This window comes from Ailuropoda melanoleuca, chromosome 6 (assembly GCF_002007445.2).
Source record: "Ailuropoda melanoleuca isolate Jingjing chromosome 6, ASM200744v2, whole genome shotgun sequence".
In the NCBI taxonomy this organism is placed as follows: Eukaryota; Metazoa; Chordata; class Mammalia; order Carnivora; family Ursidae; genus Ailuropoda; species Ailuropoda melanoleuca.
The window spans coordinates 74,203,835-74,221,514 of NC_048223.1; the positions used below are offsets into that span (position 1 = coordinate 74,203,835).

The 17,680-nt window shown below is 52.5% G+C and overlaps 1 protein-coding gene across 1 annotated transcript; it reads right to left on the reverse strand.

Moving 5' to 3' along the window:
* Positions 1-2,393: 2,393 nt before the first annotated feature.
* On the reverse strand, positions 2,394-17,469 carry NPFFR1 (neuropeptide FF receptor 1). The gene is made up of 4 exons (XM_034663589.1): positions 17,168-17,469; positions 7,607-7,921; positions 4,074-4,173; positions 2,394-2,973 (listed from the first exon to the last, which is right to left on the reverse strand). Exons 1-4 carry the CDS (start codon positions 17,220-17,222, stop codon positions 2,394-2,396), a joined length of 1,050 nt encoding a protein of 349 aa, XP_034519480.1. The 5' UTR covers positions 17,223-17,469.
* Between the last annotated feature and the right edge of the window lie 211 nt (positions 17,470-17,680).

Genomic DNA, 17,680 nt, shown 5'->3' on the forward strand with positions numbered 1-17,680 from the left:
AAAGAAAAATAACAGCAAAATATATGAATTATGACCTAGTACAGTTTTTTTGGCAGGCCCACTCTTTCAAAGCATGGCGTCTTTCGGGGGAAATAAAACAAAGGGGCCTTGGTGGAAAGGTTGGCTGGGGTGAGCACTCTGGTCTCCCCCTGCTATAAAGGCTGTGATTTTGTGGTTGGGGAGGCCATGCAAAAGGAGAAACACAGGCCAGAGGAGAGACCAGGCAGTGTCTCCAGACAGATCCCACCCGGCCACAGGGATGAGCATTGGGGTTTGAGATGGCCCTTTCTCTGACGAATTTTTAGAGCCTGGAGACCGAATTCTTCACAATAAGCAGCCCGGAACTCTCTGGCCTATGTTACACTTAACACAGAACACCAGAATGGGCCCCATAGGTGCACTAGCTAATGACGGACAGGATGGCCTATCCTCTCCGGAGACCCATCACCCCCAGATACCAGGACGGGGTGCGGTCATGGTGGCTCTCGGGCCAGCTCAGCACATGGGTTATGCATATTGTGCACGGAACAGCTCAGTCTGGATATTATAAGAGCAGACACAAGAGACTCCCATTTCCCAGACTGACAGCCTGAAGGGTTCCTAGCTCCATGAGTGTCCTGGTTCACTGTCAGGCAGAAAACCTTTGTAGGAACTTTGGTTTTCCTCCCCATTATGCCCAATCCACTTCTCTGAGGGGCAGGATGCCGTGGGGGAAGAAGCCATCATTAGAAGAGATTCTAACCCAAATCCTGCCACTCTGTGGCCTGTGACCTTGGCCCCTCGCAGCCTCGGTTACTCTGTTTGTAGAATGGCAGCAACAACCTCGTTCGCATGGATCCAAAGAGACACCGTCTGGGGACATGCTCAGAGAACGTACCGTACAACCGCTCTGGAAGTTTCGTCTGCTTCTACGTCCAGTACTTAGAGTGGAGCAAAACAGGATTAAGTCATTGTGTGTTCATTAGAGAAACCATCAAGCCTCAGAGCTGTTTGTCTGGACTGAGCCCTGGAAATAGTCGTTTGCTATATGCGCGAATATTCTAGCAACATTGTATTTTCTATAGGGGCTGGGGGAGGGGGGAAATGTCGAGTGAACTTCAGGTATCGGGACCATGCAGGGATCACTGTGAGTGAACTTCAGGTTATCGGGACCATGCAGGGATCACTGAGGCACTCCCATTTCCTCCCAACTCACCAAGAGAAGCCGCATTTCTTCAAGGTGATGCAGGCGAACTGGGTGATAGCCAGAGAAAACGAAGGGCCTCCTGGTCACCACCCCTTTTCAGAGGACAGGGGCAATCTGTACCTCTGTAGGACCTCCAGGAGGCCCCAAGGGCACCTGAGCTTTGATTGACCTACCGCCCTTCCAAGCCCTGGGGGAGCAGCGGAGCTCGGCCTTGGGAAGGCTTTGTGCTGGCAGCTCCAGTGCGCTGATGAATTTCCAGAGGCGGAAAGCAGTACTGTGCTTTCCCTTCCTCCTATCCATGAGTAAATAAGCGGAGGCCTCCACGTGTCCTGACAGCCACCTCTGGCCTTTTAAGTCCTCACGGCGGGGGGGGGGGGGGGGGGGGGGGGGGGGGGGGGTGGGGGGGTGTGTGTGTGTGATGATGGCGGTGGGCCCTATGAGGAGAGGAGGGAGGACCGCGCCCCCTCCTTCTTCCTCAGGGCTCCCACCCAAAGGGCAAAACTCAGAGTGTCTGTAGTGGACACTCCCTGTGCGGCTGCTGAGATGTGATGTCCCGTTGTAGGACTCTGGGAAGAAGAGAATGGCCCAGAACATGTCTTGGAGCAAACCTACAGGGAGTTGGGAGGAGGGGCACACGGTGTTCTCCCAGGAGAGGGTGACGCCGAGGTGCCTGGGTAACACAGAAGGAACCCCAGGACATGGACACAAAGCATCCAATGGACAGGACAACTTTGGCTGTTGCTCCTTCCCAGCGGCGTCATTAGGATTTACCCATTTTGGTGTGCTCCACCGTAACGGGCCCTTCTGGAGATGGCTGGTGAGGTCCCTACAGGCACTGACGTCAGGCTCCCAAGCGATTTCCAGCTGAGAGTGCAGGCTAGCCACACCTCGTCTCCGGGCCTCAGTTTCGCATCTGTACAAGGGGGAACAAGAAGACCTACTCCCAAAGTGTTGTGAGGATTCAGCCAGAGGGTGTGTGCACTCTTGGCCACACAAGGAAGGGTTTGGCAGAAAGTGGGCTCCTTCGGCCCCTGGGAGAGGGAAGGCCGCAGAGCGGGTACCTCGAGCAGCTGCCACCGCCCTGCAGGGGAGAGGGAGGCACGTGGCACCGCCTTCTCCCACCACACCTGGCAGCTAGCCTGTCCAGGCGTCCCACGTCCGTCCCATCGGGGCCCCCGGGGTCGAGGGCCGGCCCTCCCCGTACCACTCAGATATCCCACGCGGGTATGGTGAAGGGCAGCTGGCCGCAGCCAGGACCCTCCCCGGCCAAGCCGTGGTGGGCCACGCGGGCACCGCGCAGCGGGAGGCGGCCGGCCCGGGGCGCCCCAATGTTCTGGCCGGACTCGGAGGGCAGGCCCGAGTCGCCGGGCCGCACCTCCACGGAGACCNGTGCACCACCCGGGCCCTGCGCCGGGCCCCCGGGGCGGCTCTCGGGCGCCGCCGCCTCCCCGCCGGCCCGCGCGGGCCGAGAGGCCTTGCAGAGCTTGCGGGCGATGCGCGCGTACATGAGCACGATGAGCGCCAGGGGCGCCAGGTAGATGTGCGAGAAGAGCACGGTGGTGTAGACCGTGCGCATGCCCTTCTCGGGCCAGGCCTCCCAGCACGAGTAGAGCGGGTAGGAGCGGTTGCGGGCGTCCACCATGAAGTGGTGCTCGTCGCGTGTGACGGTCAGCGTGACGGCCGAGGGGCACATGATGAGCAGGGCCAGCGCCCAGATGACCGCGATGGTGACCAGCGCCTGGCGCGGCGTCAGCTTCTCGCGGAAAGGGTGCACGATGCAGCGGAACCTGCGGCCGGGGAGGAAAGGCCGGCGGGCTCGGGACCGGCGCCAGGGGTCCCTGTCCCCGGGGAGGGGCGCTACCGCGGGCGGGGGCTGCCGGGCTGTGGCCACGGTGGGCAGCCTCCAAGAGCCGCCCAGGCAGTTTAGGGTCTTTCGCAAGCAAGTTGGTTCCCGCCTGCGAGGGAGTCAGTAGGGGAGGAACAAAGGCAAACCCAGGAGGGGGAAGGCAGTGCGGGCAGCGTGGGAAACAGTCCTGTCTGCGCACTTCAGGGGCCTAGGCCGATTGGCGGGCAGCTAGCGAAAGGGTCAGTCTGCACATCCTGTCCTTGAGTAGGCTGATCGAGTAGGCATATCAAAGAACATTTTTAGCCGTTTAGGGATTCTCCAGAAAACCCTGGGAGTTCAGGTGTGGACTCTACAGGACCGGCCGTCCCTGTGTCATCTTGGCCAGCATCCTTGCCTGCCTCCCAAGCTCTGGGGAAGAGTGCCTAGATGAACCCTTAGTGCGAGAGCTCACTGAGGTGGACGAGGGGAGGAGGACCTATCACAAGCATTCGGGTGACTTTTAGTGTTTGCAAAGCTTCCTTGGCCCCTGGCTCCCTTCCATTAGCAGACTCATGCTTATCAGAGAATCTGACGGAATCTGACGCTGAAAGAGACCAGAAGTAGCTTGAGGTAGGGTGGAGATGGGGAGCTAGTAAGGCCTGGGCTGCCAGGGAACAGCAAGAAGGCGGCGGTGGGGGGGCAGTGAAGGAGCAGGGCCACGCTCTGTCCCCACCCCCCACTCCCACCCTGAAACTGACTTTCTTTTCTTAGACTCGTGGGTGGCAGGATTTGTACTGCTCAGGAAATAAGGCCCTCAAGCTCTCACAGGATCCAGGAATCCCTAGTAAACCTTCACAGGACCTGCCTCCAGGCCTTCTAGACAAAGGTGGTGGTATTCTGTGCAGGTCCCCCAAGTGTAGAGGGCAGCCAGCCCCACGGCCCTCCCCTTGATGGCTCACGATGCAGCCCCAGCCTTCTGGTCAGTGCAACAGTGGGGACGGCGGCTCTTTCTAGTGCCAGGCCCCTGTCAGCCAAGGATAACCCCGCCAGGAACCCTCTTACCTTTCCACAGCAATGGCCACCAGTGTGAACACGGAAGCTGACACGGACATGCCCTGCACCAAGCCGCTCATCTTGCACGTGGCGTTGTCAAAGGGCCACCCTGCAAGGACCACCACAGAATGAGTGCCTCATGTATAAAGAGCTGGAGACCTTGGGCCATTTCAGCCAGTCCCCTCTGTGCTCAGATCTTTCCTCCATGTCCTGCTAGGTAGTCATCCTCTGCTTACACACTTCCAGAAATGACGAACTGACCAGTCTATACCACTGTGGTCAGTTCTCACCGTTAGAGAGACAGTCTTTAGATTGACCAAGGATTTCTCTCCAGGAGCTTTGTATCCAGCCAGACCTGCCTGGCTTTCTGCTCCCATAGCCCTGCCTCAAGTTCTAGGCCAGGGTTCTCAACCCTGGCCACTCACTAGAATCACCCGAGGCCTTTGAAAAGACCCAGTGCCCAGACCCATGCCAGACCAATTACAATCAGCATCTCTGGGGGTGGGGCAGACATCTGATTCCCAGGCTTCTGCTCTGTCCAGAGACCGGGCCCCACTTGGCCTCAGGACTGGTAGCCGGGTCTACATCTTGGTTCTTTGAGGCCATGTGTTGGTCTCTGCCTGGTTTCACTGCCCCTCTAGGTCTGGGGGTCCTACCTGTTCTCGTCTTTTGTGCCTGGCCACAGGAGCCCTCTCCAGAGGCTGGGGCCCCCTTCCCCAGCAGCCACCCCCAGTTAACTTTTCTGCCTGCACACTTACTGAGTGCCAGGCACTGTCTCATTCCATCCTCCCAACAACCCCAGTGTGATCTCCTTTTCACAGATGAGAAAGCTGAGGGGAGATGAATTGGTCTCCAGTCTCTCGGTCCCTAAATCACTATGGGTGAGTGTAAGAGTTTGGTGTGGGGGCTGGGGAGTTTAAACATCACAGAAAGCCAACAGCACCATGGAAAGCAGCCTGATTCTGTTTTGGAAAACTGGGTATGTGCAAATTCCCTGATTCGGCAAGTCCTCTCCCAAGTTCATATCCCAGAGACAGTCCCCCATAGTCCAATTGTTTGTAGTGCTGGAGAGCGGGAGGCAGTGGTGGGCTGGTAAATCAGCTCTTACACAAAAACAAAAACAAAACTAAACTAAACTAAAACAAGCTCTAACTTATAGCATTTGCCAAGCCCAGTATCTCCCCGCACGGCCAAGTTCCTGCTACCACCATGACGTCACCGACACCGGCAGCCTGGCTCTAGCACGCCACCGAGTAGAGGCCACCTGGGTGTCCATCCTCGGGAGACCAGAGGGTAAAATGTGGCCGATGCACCCCGTGGAGCGCAGCAGGCAGCACCTACCCCAGGGGCAGGGGAGATGGGCGCAGGGCAACGTAAATAGAAGTCTTAGTGACAAAGGTCGGGGAAAAGAATGAGTTCTGTAACACAAAACCATCCAAACAAATTAACAATAGATCCACAGGAATGACCAGGAAAACCCCGACCCAGAGAACTGACAAGGGAGTGGTTGGGGGGTGACGGTGTTCTTTATCTTGATTGTGGTGGGAGCCCCGGGACCGTGTATGTTCCTCAACACCCGTGGAGCTGTACGCTAAAAAAGGAGGATTTTTGTGCATGTTACCTTGTACCTGGACAAAAATGTTTAAATATAAAACGTGCACACATTTGCAATGCACATTTTGTAAGCAGGCATACAAGTAAATAGACGCATGTTCTGCTTGGTAGAGTGTTTGCCTATAGGGCAGGGAAGGGAAGCTGTAAAGAGGTAGGGCCATGGAAGGGAAGGAATAAAAAATAAATGAGGGTCTTCGCAACAGAGTGACGTCACATAGCACCAGGAGCAGTAGATGTAAATAATTCAACCCTCTGCACCTTCATTCCAAAAAAAAAAAAAGAAGAGAAAAGAAAAAAGGAAAAGGAAAGAATAGCCGTATGAAGGTTTATTATGTTGCAGAAGATTCTGTTAAAAACAACCTAGATACCATCAGAAAGAGACTGGCTAAATAAATTATAGTACATCCATACAATGGAATTCTAAGCAGTTGCAAAAAGAATGAAAAAACTCTTTTATTTATTAATATGGAATGACTCCATGTACATTAATTTTAAGGAATCCTGCTTACAATATACATGCTATATTTTTAAGCCGAAAAAAAAGTAAAGATACAGAACCGACTGCTTGGGAAGTCAGTATGTCCGTAATTTGCTTGTTCTTGCCTAAAAATACATTTGGAAAGAGACACAAGAAATTGGCAATACTGATTTCCTCCCAGGGGAGAAGCTGGGAGGCCAGATGACTGGGATGGAAGGGACATTTTTCTCTGGAAACCTTTTGGTAGTTTTTGACTGTTGAACCATGTAAACGTGTTATTCCAACAATTTTTTAAATTTAAGCACGTGGAAAGGGCTGGCAGACACCACCTTAGCCAACCAGGGACTTCGCCATATCATCGTTAACTGGTGCGTGTGTATGTGTGTGCCTACAGGTGTGTGCACTTCTGCGTGTGTGCGCGTGCATGCATAGGTGTGGGTCTAGGTGTGCTGGGAAGGGGAAGGATGAGCAGTTCGTGCTCAGCAATCCTGGTGGAACCTGAGATCCATCTGTGACTGAAGGTCTCACCAGGCAGAGCCAGTGCCGCTGAGGGAAAGCTGATGCCCTGGCCCTACTTCCTGGGTCCCGAAACCTATAAAAACACAGGCTGTGACTCCCCTGCCCCAAAGTCAGGTAAGTCACTCCCACTGGAGCTGTCCAGGCTCTGCAGCCAAGCGCCTGGTGCTTGGAGCTCAGAGCCTGAAAGCTCGGACCTCCAGGCATCTCCACGGCTCTGGAAACCAGTCCTTCCCCAACTACAGTCTCAGGGGCTGTGCAAGCTTATTCTGGAAACAAGAAAGACAAATCACATGGGAAAGAGTAGTGTGATCCTTCCAACAGTTACAGGATGAACAGGCAGGAATTTGGAGGTCAAGTGGTCTAGTTCTGCTTGAATCCCTTCTACCAAGTCAGTGCTAAATGGCCAGCCAGTCCCTACTTAAACACTCTCAGTGACAGGGAGCTCACTACCTATAGGACAGAACTCTCTTTGGTTGGAGAACAGCTCAAATAAGGGGATTATTAGGTCCATGTTCAGAGGAAACATGCGGGTTATAGCTCTGCCCAGGGGAGCTACCCAGGAGAGTAAGACTGAATGGTGTAGTGCTTAGAAATAGGGGTGTGAGGACACGGGACTTGACACTCAGCTGTGTAACTGCAGACCCATCCCTCATCACTCTGAGCATCAGTTTCCCCACCCCCCAAAACCAGGGTAATAATAACAACGCATAATTCATTGGATTGTTGTGAGGATTAGCTAACGCAGGAAGAATAAGCCATCCGATGCCTGGAGCGAAGAGAATAATTAATTCATCGTATCTATGATTTCTAACCTAATCCCTCCGCCACAAGACTGGGGAGTTTGAGACAACGACATCTCGGCCAAGAGACCAGGCCAGCAATGATTTCGGGGGTGGAGGGGACTCCCTCTGCCTCCATTGCCTCCACTCACCAGTGATGAGGTTGTCCACGAGAGTCGTGGGCATGCAGAAGATGCCCACCAGCAGGTCGCTGACGGCCAGGTTGAGGATGAACATGTTGGTGACAGTGCGCATGTGCCGGTTCCTGAGCACGACGAAGCAGACCAGCGCGTTGCCCACCATGCAAAGGAGGAAGATGAGCACATAGGCCACGATGAACATGGCTGCCACTGCTGAGGAGTGCTGGTAGTAGGAGGAGAAGGTGAGGTTTACCGCTGGGGTGGCCTTGGCATGACTCGCATTCAGGCTTGGGGGCCAGCTGCTGTTAGGAGGCTGGGAGGACTCCCCTAGAAGCAAAGGAGCATACAGGTCAGGATTCCAGACAAAGAAGAGATGACTGACTTCTTGCCACTGGTGAGACCCTACTGTGCTCCAAATCCTAGCACCCCGATCATGTGCTCAACCCCAGGGGCAACTGGATGCACTTTCAACCCCCGGCACCCAAACCCCGATCTCATACCTTCACCTCGTCTCATCCAGAACTCATTTCCCAATGTTGGCTCACTTTCAACCCCCGGCACCCAAACCCCGATCTCATACCTTCACCTTGTCTCATCCAGAACTCATTTCCCAATGTTGGCTCACTTTCAACCCCCGGCACCCAAACCCCGATCTCATACCTTCACCTCATCTCATCCAGAACTCATTTCCCAATGTTGGCTCTTCTCCATGTCCATATGGCCCACCCCCCCGCCCCATCTGGGCTCCATCCTTCTTAGCCCTGCTGTGTGCCCCAGAGGCTGACCTCTAAGGACTACATCGGCCAGGTTCCCTTGCCCTCTAGTTTCTGACCAGGTTCAGCCAATGGAAAGCACGGAAGGAGATTGAAGGACTGGAGAAGACCGACGACACGGTATTCATCTCTCGACTCCCTCCCTGCCTGGCCCAGTTCTGCCTATGGGGCTGTCTTTATGGATACAGCTCCTGTTAGGTGACGTTATTCCATGAGTCTAGCTCTTTGGGGGCCAGAGTGACACTGTGTTCTTTCTCCTCTTGCACCAACAGCTTCCTGGGATTGCCAGTCCTGGTGCTTGTGCAGCCCTTGCTGGTTCTCACCCTCCCCTCTCCCCTGTAAAGTCCCTCTGTTCAACTCTTCAGATAAATTCTTTCTGAGTGCACCACCTGTTTTCTCCTGGGACCCTGACTATTATACCCTCAAAATCTTTGTTGTCCCTCCTCATCTCCACAGAATTTTAGTGGGAAAGGCAAGAAGGCAATAGAGGAACGGACAATGGGAGAGGACTCTGAACCAGGGTAAAGGGCAAAGGCACACATTGAATTTACCAGAAGACCATCCAAAGCCAAGGCTACCAGGCATCCATCACCGTCTCCCACCATGTTAACAGCTGCTTCATTTGCACAGCATTTAACAAAGCACTCGCTTCTGTGTTATTTTATCTAACCCTCCAATTACCCCCTGGGCTAAACGTGTTAGGTATGAGCCCCGTTTGAAATGGGAGGACTGGGATCAAATGACATTCTCCGGGTGGCTCGGGAGTGTGCAGCAGAGGTGGTCCTGCGCTGGTGTCTCTGAGTCAGATCCAGGCTTCAGCGTGGGCTTCCCCCGCCACCTGTGGGAAGGAGCAGTTCCCCGTCCAACCACAGCTCCTCTGGGAAGACATTAGTTGTGGTGACTCATGATTTTGTCTCATAAATTCTCCCCTTGCGTTCCTCTGGGATTGAATGTGGCCTGTTCCGGGGGATAAAGAGTCTTTGGGGAGTCTTCTATCACATCCAGAGCTCAGCCACCAGCCTGGAGACCCACCGGAGGCTTGGGATCTGGAGGCTAGGGACGTTCTGGGGCCAGGGAGCTGGCGTGACCAGGGCTGGGGGCCCAGCAGGAGCAGCGGGGGCACCCGGGGCAGGCGGAGGGCGTGGCGTGCGGGTAGAGGTGGAGCCTCTGAGGCACAGTGAGAGGAGGAGGTGACAGCCCCCTGCTTAGGCGCTCCCGGGTGTCCAGTTGCCCCCAGACATCTTTATGTCACTATGGAAGGTGTCAGACGTGCACGAGAGAACAGTATCGTGAACATACACAGGAGTATACAGCTTCATGAACTATTACAGAAGAGTGTAAAGACCTCCCGTGCACGATCAGCCTAAGGCTAATCGGGTTTCACCCATACCCCGCCTCTCTTTGGAATAGCACGTCACTTCCGTTCATCCATAAACATTTCAGTTCGCAATTCTAGAAGATAGGACTATAAAACCCCGCCTACAACCACAGTATCAGTATTACACCTAACAACATTGACAGTTATGTCTAATATTATCAATTACCCAGCTTCCCGCATTCGAATTCCCTGATCATTAGATACCTTTTTCTCAGAGGGGAGGGGGGTGGGGGAATGGGTAGTAAGGAGGGCACGTATTGCATGGTGCACTGGGTGTTATACGCAACTAATGAATCATCGAACTTTACATCGGAAACCGGGGATGTACTGTATGGTGACTAACATAATAAAAAATCATTAAAAAAATAGATACCTTTTTAAAGGTTGTTTGTTGATTTCTTTATAGTAATCTCTATACCCAACGCGGGGCTCGAACTCACGAGCCTGAAATCAAGAGCCCCATGCTCTTCCGATGGAGCTGATCCTATTAGCTGTTCACCAACCTTTTGGGCAGCAGCCACTAAGACATTGCCTAGACCCCTCGTTGTCTTCCAAATACCATCCAAACTCTGCCCTCGGCTGCCCAAACTCTCTGTGCTCTGATTCCTACTGCCATCTCTGACCTCACCCCCTGCCACACGCCCGTGTGCCCGTTCCACTCTGGACAACTTGCGCTGGCTCCTACATGCTCCTGCTTTCTCCAACCCCAAGGATTTTACCCCTTTCTATTGCTCCTGTCTCCTCCTCCCCTTTAGCCCTCAGTTTAGACGAGGCTGTCTTCTCAGAGAGAAGCCTGACCTGGTTGCTCTATTTCAAGTAGCTGCACTCCTATTTATTCTCTCTCATGCATCTTCTTTCTTTCTCTCCATCTGTCAATATTTTATTTGTTTTCAGGTTGGTTGGGTTTTCTTCCCCAACCTTGAAAGGCAGACCCTGGAGACAAGTTGGCACCCGAATCCCCAGTGTCTCATCAGTGCCTGCCCATAGTCAATGGTTCAATAAATGGTTGGTGGATGGATAAATATTTGCGTGAAGAGAAGAAGGAAGGAAAGGTGGATTCTGACCCCAGGTGACAGGGTGAGATTGCTGGTGTCGGAAGGCCTTCACGGGCTTCTCCCAGGGTCTGTTGGGAGCCTCCCTGGGGAACTCACCCCTCCTGAGCCCCAGATCAGCTTGGAATCAGTTCCCATGACTCAAAGAAATCTGTGGGTCTGCGTGGGTAGAAGAAATTGCCACAACCTGCCGGGCCAGACTCCAGTCTGTCTGTCCTTGCCCTTCACTCAGCCTCGGAGAACTGCTTAGTGAGCTCATATTCTGCAGTCTGTCCTGAGAAGTCCCCACGAGGGACCCTGCCCATCTCTAGACCCTCCACTGGGTTGGGCGTCTGTCCCCACCTTCAGGGCCGGTTCCAGAATTGCAGAATGACTGTCTGGGGAGGATTCCTGGCAACTCCCCTAGGTTGGGGTGCGATGAGTTGGGAGCAGGCAAGCCCCCACCCCAGCTGAGCCACACCAGCAGCCAGAGACGTCATTAACACCCCGGACTTGTCCTTTCTGGACAAGTGCCCTTGTGGATACACTAAAGCCTGTGAAAATCTTATTCACTGAACCCAATTAAGTCATTCCCCTACTCCAAGAGCTTCCTGGAGGTCTCAGGATATAACCATGGTTGCCTCCAAGGCATCCTGATGATCTGAGAGAGCAAGGAAGCCCTGGACCACGGAAAGCCCAGGGTCAGAGAGAAGACGGGGATCCACTGGTTCTCAGTGTGTGGTCCTGGCCAGCAGCATCAGCCTTATGAACTTGTTAGAAATGCACATTCTCAGGCCTCACCTCTGATCTAGGGAACCTGAAACCTGCAGGTAACATACCCTGCAGGTGATTCTGATGGCACACTCCAGTTTGAGAACCACAGGTTTAAAGAGCTTGGGCCAAAGGTTCTGGAAATAGCGGACACACACAGACTGGGAAGTCCCAGCCCTCCTTCCTGCCTCCTTCCTGGTGACTTCAGGCAACAGACTGAATGAATATCTCTGTCCCCTCAAAATTCACAAATTGAAACCTAATCCCCAACGGGATAGTAGTTGGAGATGGGGCCTTGGGGGCGAGATTAGATCCCACTGGTGAGCTGTCATGAATGGAATTAGTGCCTTTATGAAAGAGACCCCAGTGAGCTCCCTTGTCCCTTCCATGTGTGGGGACACAGTGGAAAGAGGGCTGCGTGTGAACCAGGAAGGGGGGCCTCACCAGACATCAAAGCTGCGCCTTGATCTTAGACCTCCCAGCCTCCAGAACTGTGAGAAATAGGTTTCTGTTGTTTCTAAGCCCCCCACTCCATGATGTTTTGTCACAGCAGCCCCAAGGGACTGAAACACTGCCTCCCCTCTGTGGGAACTCAGCGTTCTCATCTTGAAAGTGTAAACACGCAGTTCCTGGCTAAGACCTAGCATAAGGCACATCCCCTCTCTGGAGACCAGAGTTGTCACTGGTAAGATGGAGAGAAGCTCACACGGACCCAAAGGAGGTGCGGGGAGAGCCAAGGAGATAATGGGTGAGAGGACCTGGGTGCACCATGTGCGTTAGCTCCTCGCCAACGGTACTGACAGTGTTAACTACACAACGGGGTGAGGACGAGATCTTCATGTTGCTCTTGGTCCGGGCCTCCCCCGAAGCCTGAAAGATGTGTGAGAGAGAAAACAACACCGAAAGGAGCGCCCTAAGCACAGGATCAGGCTGGGTGTTTGCTTCCCTGAGTTCACAGTAATTCCTACTAATAAGGTCGTCGTTATCGCCACCTGCTGGTCCGTTCTGGTACCACAGGGAGCCTCGCCCCCGACTAGAGCCGTGGGGCTCCCCGTTCAACAGCCACCTCCTGAGAGCCTCCTGGGGCAACGTGACGGGGCAGAGAGGCGCTAGGGACCTGCTGAAGAACACAACACAAAGCAGCACAAATGGCTGATAACCACAGAAGACAAAAAGTTTAAGTTCGTAATTCATTTGTGATCAAAGAAACGCAATTTTAAAAGAACAACCTTTTCATCCATTAGATTGGCAGAGAAGAAAAGTGCTCAGTGATGGCCAGGGTGTGGCTGTGCACTGGGGGGATGGGGGGAGGCACAAAGCAGCTCAACCTTCACAACTGGGGCACATCCATCCAGCACCCTGGCAAGGGACCTACTCCAGGACCCCGCCATTCCACTTCTAGGGACTTATCCTAGGGGACAAAAGATCTAATGTGTGGGAGGAAATACAGACCATGGGTTGTCATCGTTACAAAATAGTATATATTATAAATCTGCATTCTATATAAAAGGGTGTGTATGTGTGTGTGAACAAATAAAAAAAATAGTACTTATCCAAGTGATTGGATGTTTCAAGTGATTTTTGTTTTTCTGTTCACTGACTAGCATTTTGACTTTTCTAATCAAAAGGAAGCTCTGGTAAATGTGATTTTAAACTGACTACATCAGGGGTTCTGAACTCGGACTCAAATCAAAATCACCTGGCTTTTAACAATACAGAGCTCCCTCCAAATGAATCACACTCTCTGGGGCTCCAGGCACTGGTATTTTTCTTAAAAGCTCCCCTGGGGATTTCCAAGTGTAGCAGATTGGAGAACCACTGAATTTTCAAGTCCCCGCCTTCAAGGCGTTGACAGTGCCTCTCATTGTGGGAGTCACCAAACTCTTTGAGACTCTGATGCATTTGAACTCATTTCACAGATGCTTTCCTGGAGCTTCGTCCCGAAATACCAAGAAATGATCCCCGTCCAGGTAGAATTCTGTCTTTGAGAGCTCCGGGTCCTCTCTCAAAAAGTGCGCTTGGCTATTGACACACTTTCAAGGGAATGGCGGGCATGTGGGGTTGTGGCTCACCTTGCACCCGTTACCCCTTCTGGCCTTGGGGCGTAAGCCCTCTCTGTGGGCCCTTTATGGTCAGTCAGGAGTCTGCCCTGGCCCCTGGCCCAAGGACAGCCAATCAGACCTCTTCCGCTTTGGATTTGATCCTGGGTCTCGATAACACTACTTTTCCTTCCGTTGGACGACCTGCCCATACTCTTCCAATAACTTCCCTTTCTTGGTGAAGTTAGCCAGAAACAGTTTCTGTTGCTTGTGGCCTGTTGTCGTGACTAATACAAGGGGATCAAAGTTGGTCATCCTTGGGCCTCCCTAGAATCTGTGGGGTCCAGGTTCAAAACCCCAGGGACAGTTGGAACGGGTACAGATGGTTAGGGATAGAGCCCCAAGATTCCTGCTCCCCAGATTAGATACCAGCCCTCCTTGTGCTTCCTCTAACAGGCCACGTGACCTTCCAGGGAGTCTTTGCTGGTGCTCACAGGAAAGGACACTGAGCTAGGAGTCCGAAAACATGGCCTTGAGAGTTGGCCCAGTGGTGGTCTCTCCAAAACTTGCACAGAAGAGGGGCTGGTGGGGGGTAACTTGGTTTGAAGGAAAAGTTTAGCTTAGGAACTCATCTTAAAGTTGCTTTTGCAGTTTTTACAGGGAGGTATATTTAGTTTGGGGTTGTTTGGGGACTGCTGAAGGGGAGCTCAGTCCTGCATGCCACCCCTCGGGATTCCTCTGTGAACTGGGGGGGTCCCCTTCACCTCCCTGTGTTCTCCTTGGCTTTCAAAGGATGGCCTGGGCTTCCTGCATCTCCCCACCTCATGGGGTTGTTACCGGCTCAATTAGATATCGGAGTAGATTACAAAGGGTTTCACAGACCTAAGGGCTGTGTCTTGACCATATCAGCTCTCTGCCAGGCAGCTGCAGGGGGCCGAGGGGTGACGGACGGTGAGGTCCTAGTTCATTTGGGTTTGTCCCCAGGGAAACCAGCCTGGGCAAGCCCTGTGTTGGGGCCACACAGGTGAGTGAAAGGTGGGTGTGGAGGGAAGTCACTGCTGAGGAGGGAGGCTTCCTGAGACCTGTGATCTCGCTTCTCTCCTTCCTGGCAGCGGAGCTAAACCCCACCACGTCCCAGGCACCCACCACAGCAACACAGATCTTACGAGCCGGCCTCTCGTTGGTGAGTGGGAGTAGGTGGGCCTCCCGAGAACCCTTAGGGTTGGCAAAGGCCAAGGCCTGCTTGCGCAGCAGCCAATGGAGCCAAACTTGCCTCTTTCTGTACTTTCCCTTCTACTCCGAGCCCCGTTCATTTCTCCTCACTTTCTCCTGGAGCTCTCCAGTTTTCTCTGTTTGACTCATCAAAACCTGGATTCAGGAAAGAAGCTTCTGATGCAAAATTGTTTACCTCTCAGTAAAAAATGAAGTTACTGAGCTGCTGTTTACTCGCATCCTAAACCTATACTCAGCACATTTAGGGGAATTCCAGACCTTAGAAAAATAAGGGTAGGGGCGCCTGGGTGGCTCTGTCGTTAAGCGTCTCTCCTTGACTCCAGTCATGATCCCAGCCTTCTGGGATCGAGCCGCATTGGGCTCTCTGCTCAGTGGAAAGCATGCTTCTCCCTCTCCCACTCCCCCTGCTTGTGTTCCCTCTCTTGTTGCCCCTCTCTCTGTCAAATAAATAAATAAAATCTTTAAAAAAAAAGAGAGAGAGAAAGAAAGAAAAAAAGAAAGAAAGAAAAAGAAAAAGAAGGGTAGAAAAGGGCACCTGGGTGGCTCAGTTGGTTAAGTGTCTGCCTTCAGCTCAGGTCGTGGTCCCAGGGTCCTGGGATCGAGCCCCATTTGCTTCTCCCTCTCCCTCTGCCTCTCCCCCTGCTTGTGCTCACTTGCTCTCTCTCTCTCTCTGTCAAATAAATAAATACAAAAATCTTTTAAAAATAAAAAAAAAGAAGAAGAAGGGTAGAAGAGATTTAAGGGGAGAGCAGAATGGGAAGGACTTTCCCCTCTCCTGCTCTAGGTAAGGCCAAGCACGTGCACAGGCGCATCCTTTCTGGGTTCTGTGACGGCTTCCTTGGTGTCTGCCTGTAGCACTGGTCACATTCAGTTTCCTGATTCAGCTACGTATACAAATGTTTGTTCTTCCACTAAGCTGGAAATGCCTTAGGGGCAGAAACTATGACTCTTCATCTCAGAACAATCCTCACTATCTGTCACAGGGCATAGAACATGCAGACAATAAGTGGTGGCAATTAATATAGGTCCTGAGACTATGAATTTTCCTCTAGGCACTGCTTTAGCTGTATTCCATAAGCTCTGATATATTTTACACAGGGGCACCTGAGTGGCTTAGTCAGTTGAGCATCTGACTTTGGCTCAGGTCATGATCTTAAGATCCTGGGACGAGTCCCACATTGGGCTCCCTGCTCATCGGAAAGTCTGCTTGTCCCTCTCCCCCTACTCGTGCTCTCTCTCTCTCAAGCAAATAAATAAAATCTTAAAAAAATAAAAGGAAATACTTTTTATACAACATCAAGCTATCTCTGACAAGGAAAGGAGAATTCTGTATTTCACAGATAGGAAATCAAAGCTCAAGAGCAGAGATATGCTCTTAGAACACAGGAGACCCTTGGCTCCAGGATTCAGAGTTCATCAAGTAAGCCAGGTGACATAGTCTGAGTTCGAGCCCCTGCTCTCGTTCTGCCACCTCCAATCATTTTCTCATCCTCTCTTGGTACCATCAGACCATCAATTAAGATATCCAGCGTCCCTTTGCAGCAACTGGGGATCTTTGATTTGAGGGGTCCCTGCCTTCCCGAGGCTCCAGCTGCAAAGCTGACACCATGAATACCTCATGGGTCGTCTGAAACCTTTCCCGAAGAAGCAGGCACACAGTGGCCAGAGGCCGAGCTAAGCTATCTTGGGCTCAACCGAGAAGTAATGGAAGTGAATGCCTAACTCCTTTGGGACCCATTCTTCCCCCACCTAATACTTCCCAACCAGGCATCACCTCCTAGAGCCTCAGCATCCCTCAGCATCCCTGTCCCAAGCTCCTTATGGACTCTCTCCCCCCATTCCTAGCACGATCTTCTTTCAGGAAAGATTCTGATGAATTTGTTCACACAGATGAGGAAATGACTCATAACAGCTTAAAGTGCAGTGTCTCTTTTTTGTGTTTGCATTTCAAAGGGAGTCAAACCTAAAATCAGAAAGAAAAACGAAACTCCAAAGGTGTAATTTCAGTTATTAAAGGGAGAGTAGCAAAAGGTTTTGAGGAGAGACTGAATTGAATTCTTTTCTATTTGTATCTTCAGTAAATCTGGTAGACATGAGCTGTGTTGTCAGTTCCACCCTCTGGGCCTTAGTTTCCCCGTTTCTAAAACTAGGGTTCAGCACCTGCTTATCCAGACCTCTTCTGGCTCTAATAACCCGGGTCTTTGCAGTGGAGCGGAAATACTTACTCACGCAATGATTGGAGCAGAAATACTTACTGTAACTATTGCCTCAACTCACTGCTAGAAGCAGGACAGACTGCCCTCAGACAGATGGATCATGGCTCCAGTGAGAACCAGACATGCACCTACCTGGCCTCTGCTTCCCCAGCAGCAGCTGAGACCCTTCCCACTCCCCACTCCTCATAAGATGGGAAGGCGCAGACGGTCCTCAGGACATAGCTGGATAGCTGGACTCCATGTCGGCTGCAGCCGTAAGTGTCCCAGAATCTGGGTCATTCGTACAGAAGGCAGCAGACCTGCTTTAGTTCAAGCCAGGGCGAGCTGCATCTCCTAAGCCCAATCTTATCATCTGTTAAATGGGGGTGATGTTATCTCCCTGCCCACTTCCCCGTCTGGATGAGCAGCTCCAAGGCGGTGAAGTCTTTGCAAAAAATGACGGGGCACAATGTCTCCTGCAGCATTTCCAGGGGCACGGAAAAGTGGGACCCACCCGGACCTCCAAGATGCTTCTGCGTCCTGCATTGGAGGGAAGGCAGCTGGCTTGCTCCTCTCCTTCTCCTCTCTCCGGTGACCTTCCTCCCCTGCCTGGGCCGCTGCCCCCTGGCACACCCTCCTCCAGCCAGTGCGAGCCTACATCCTCCC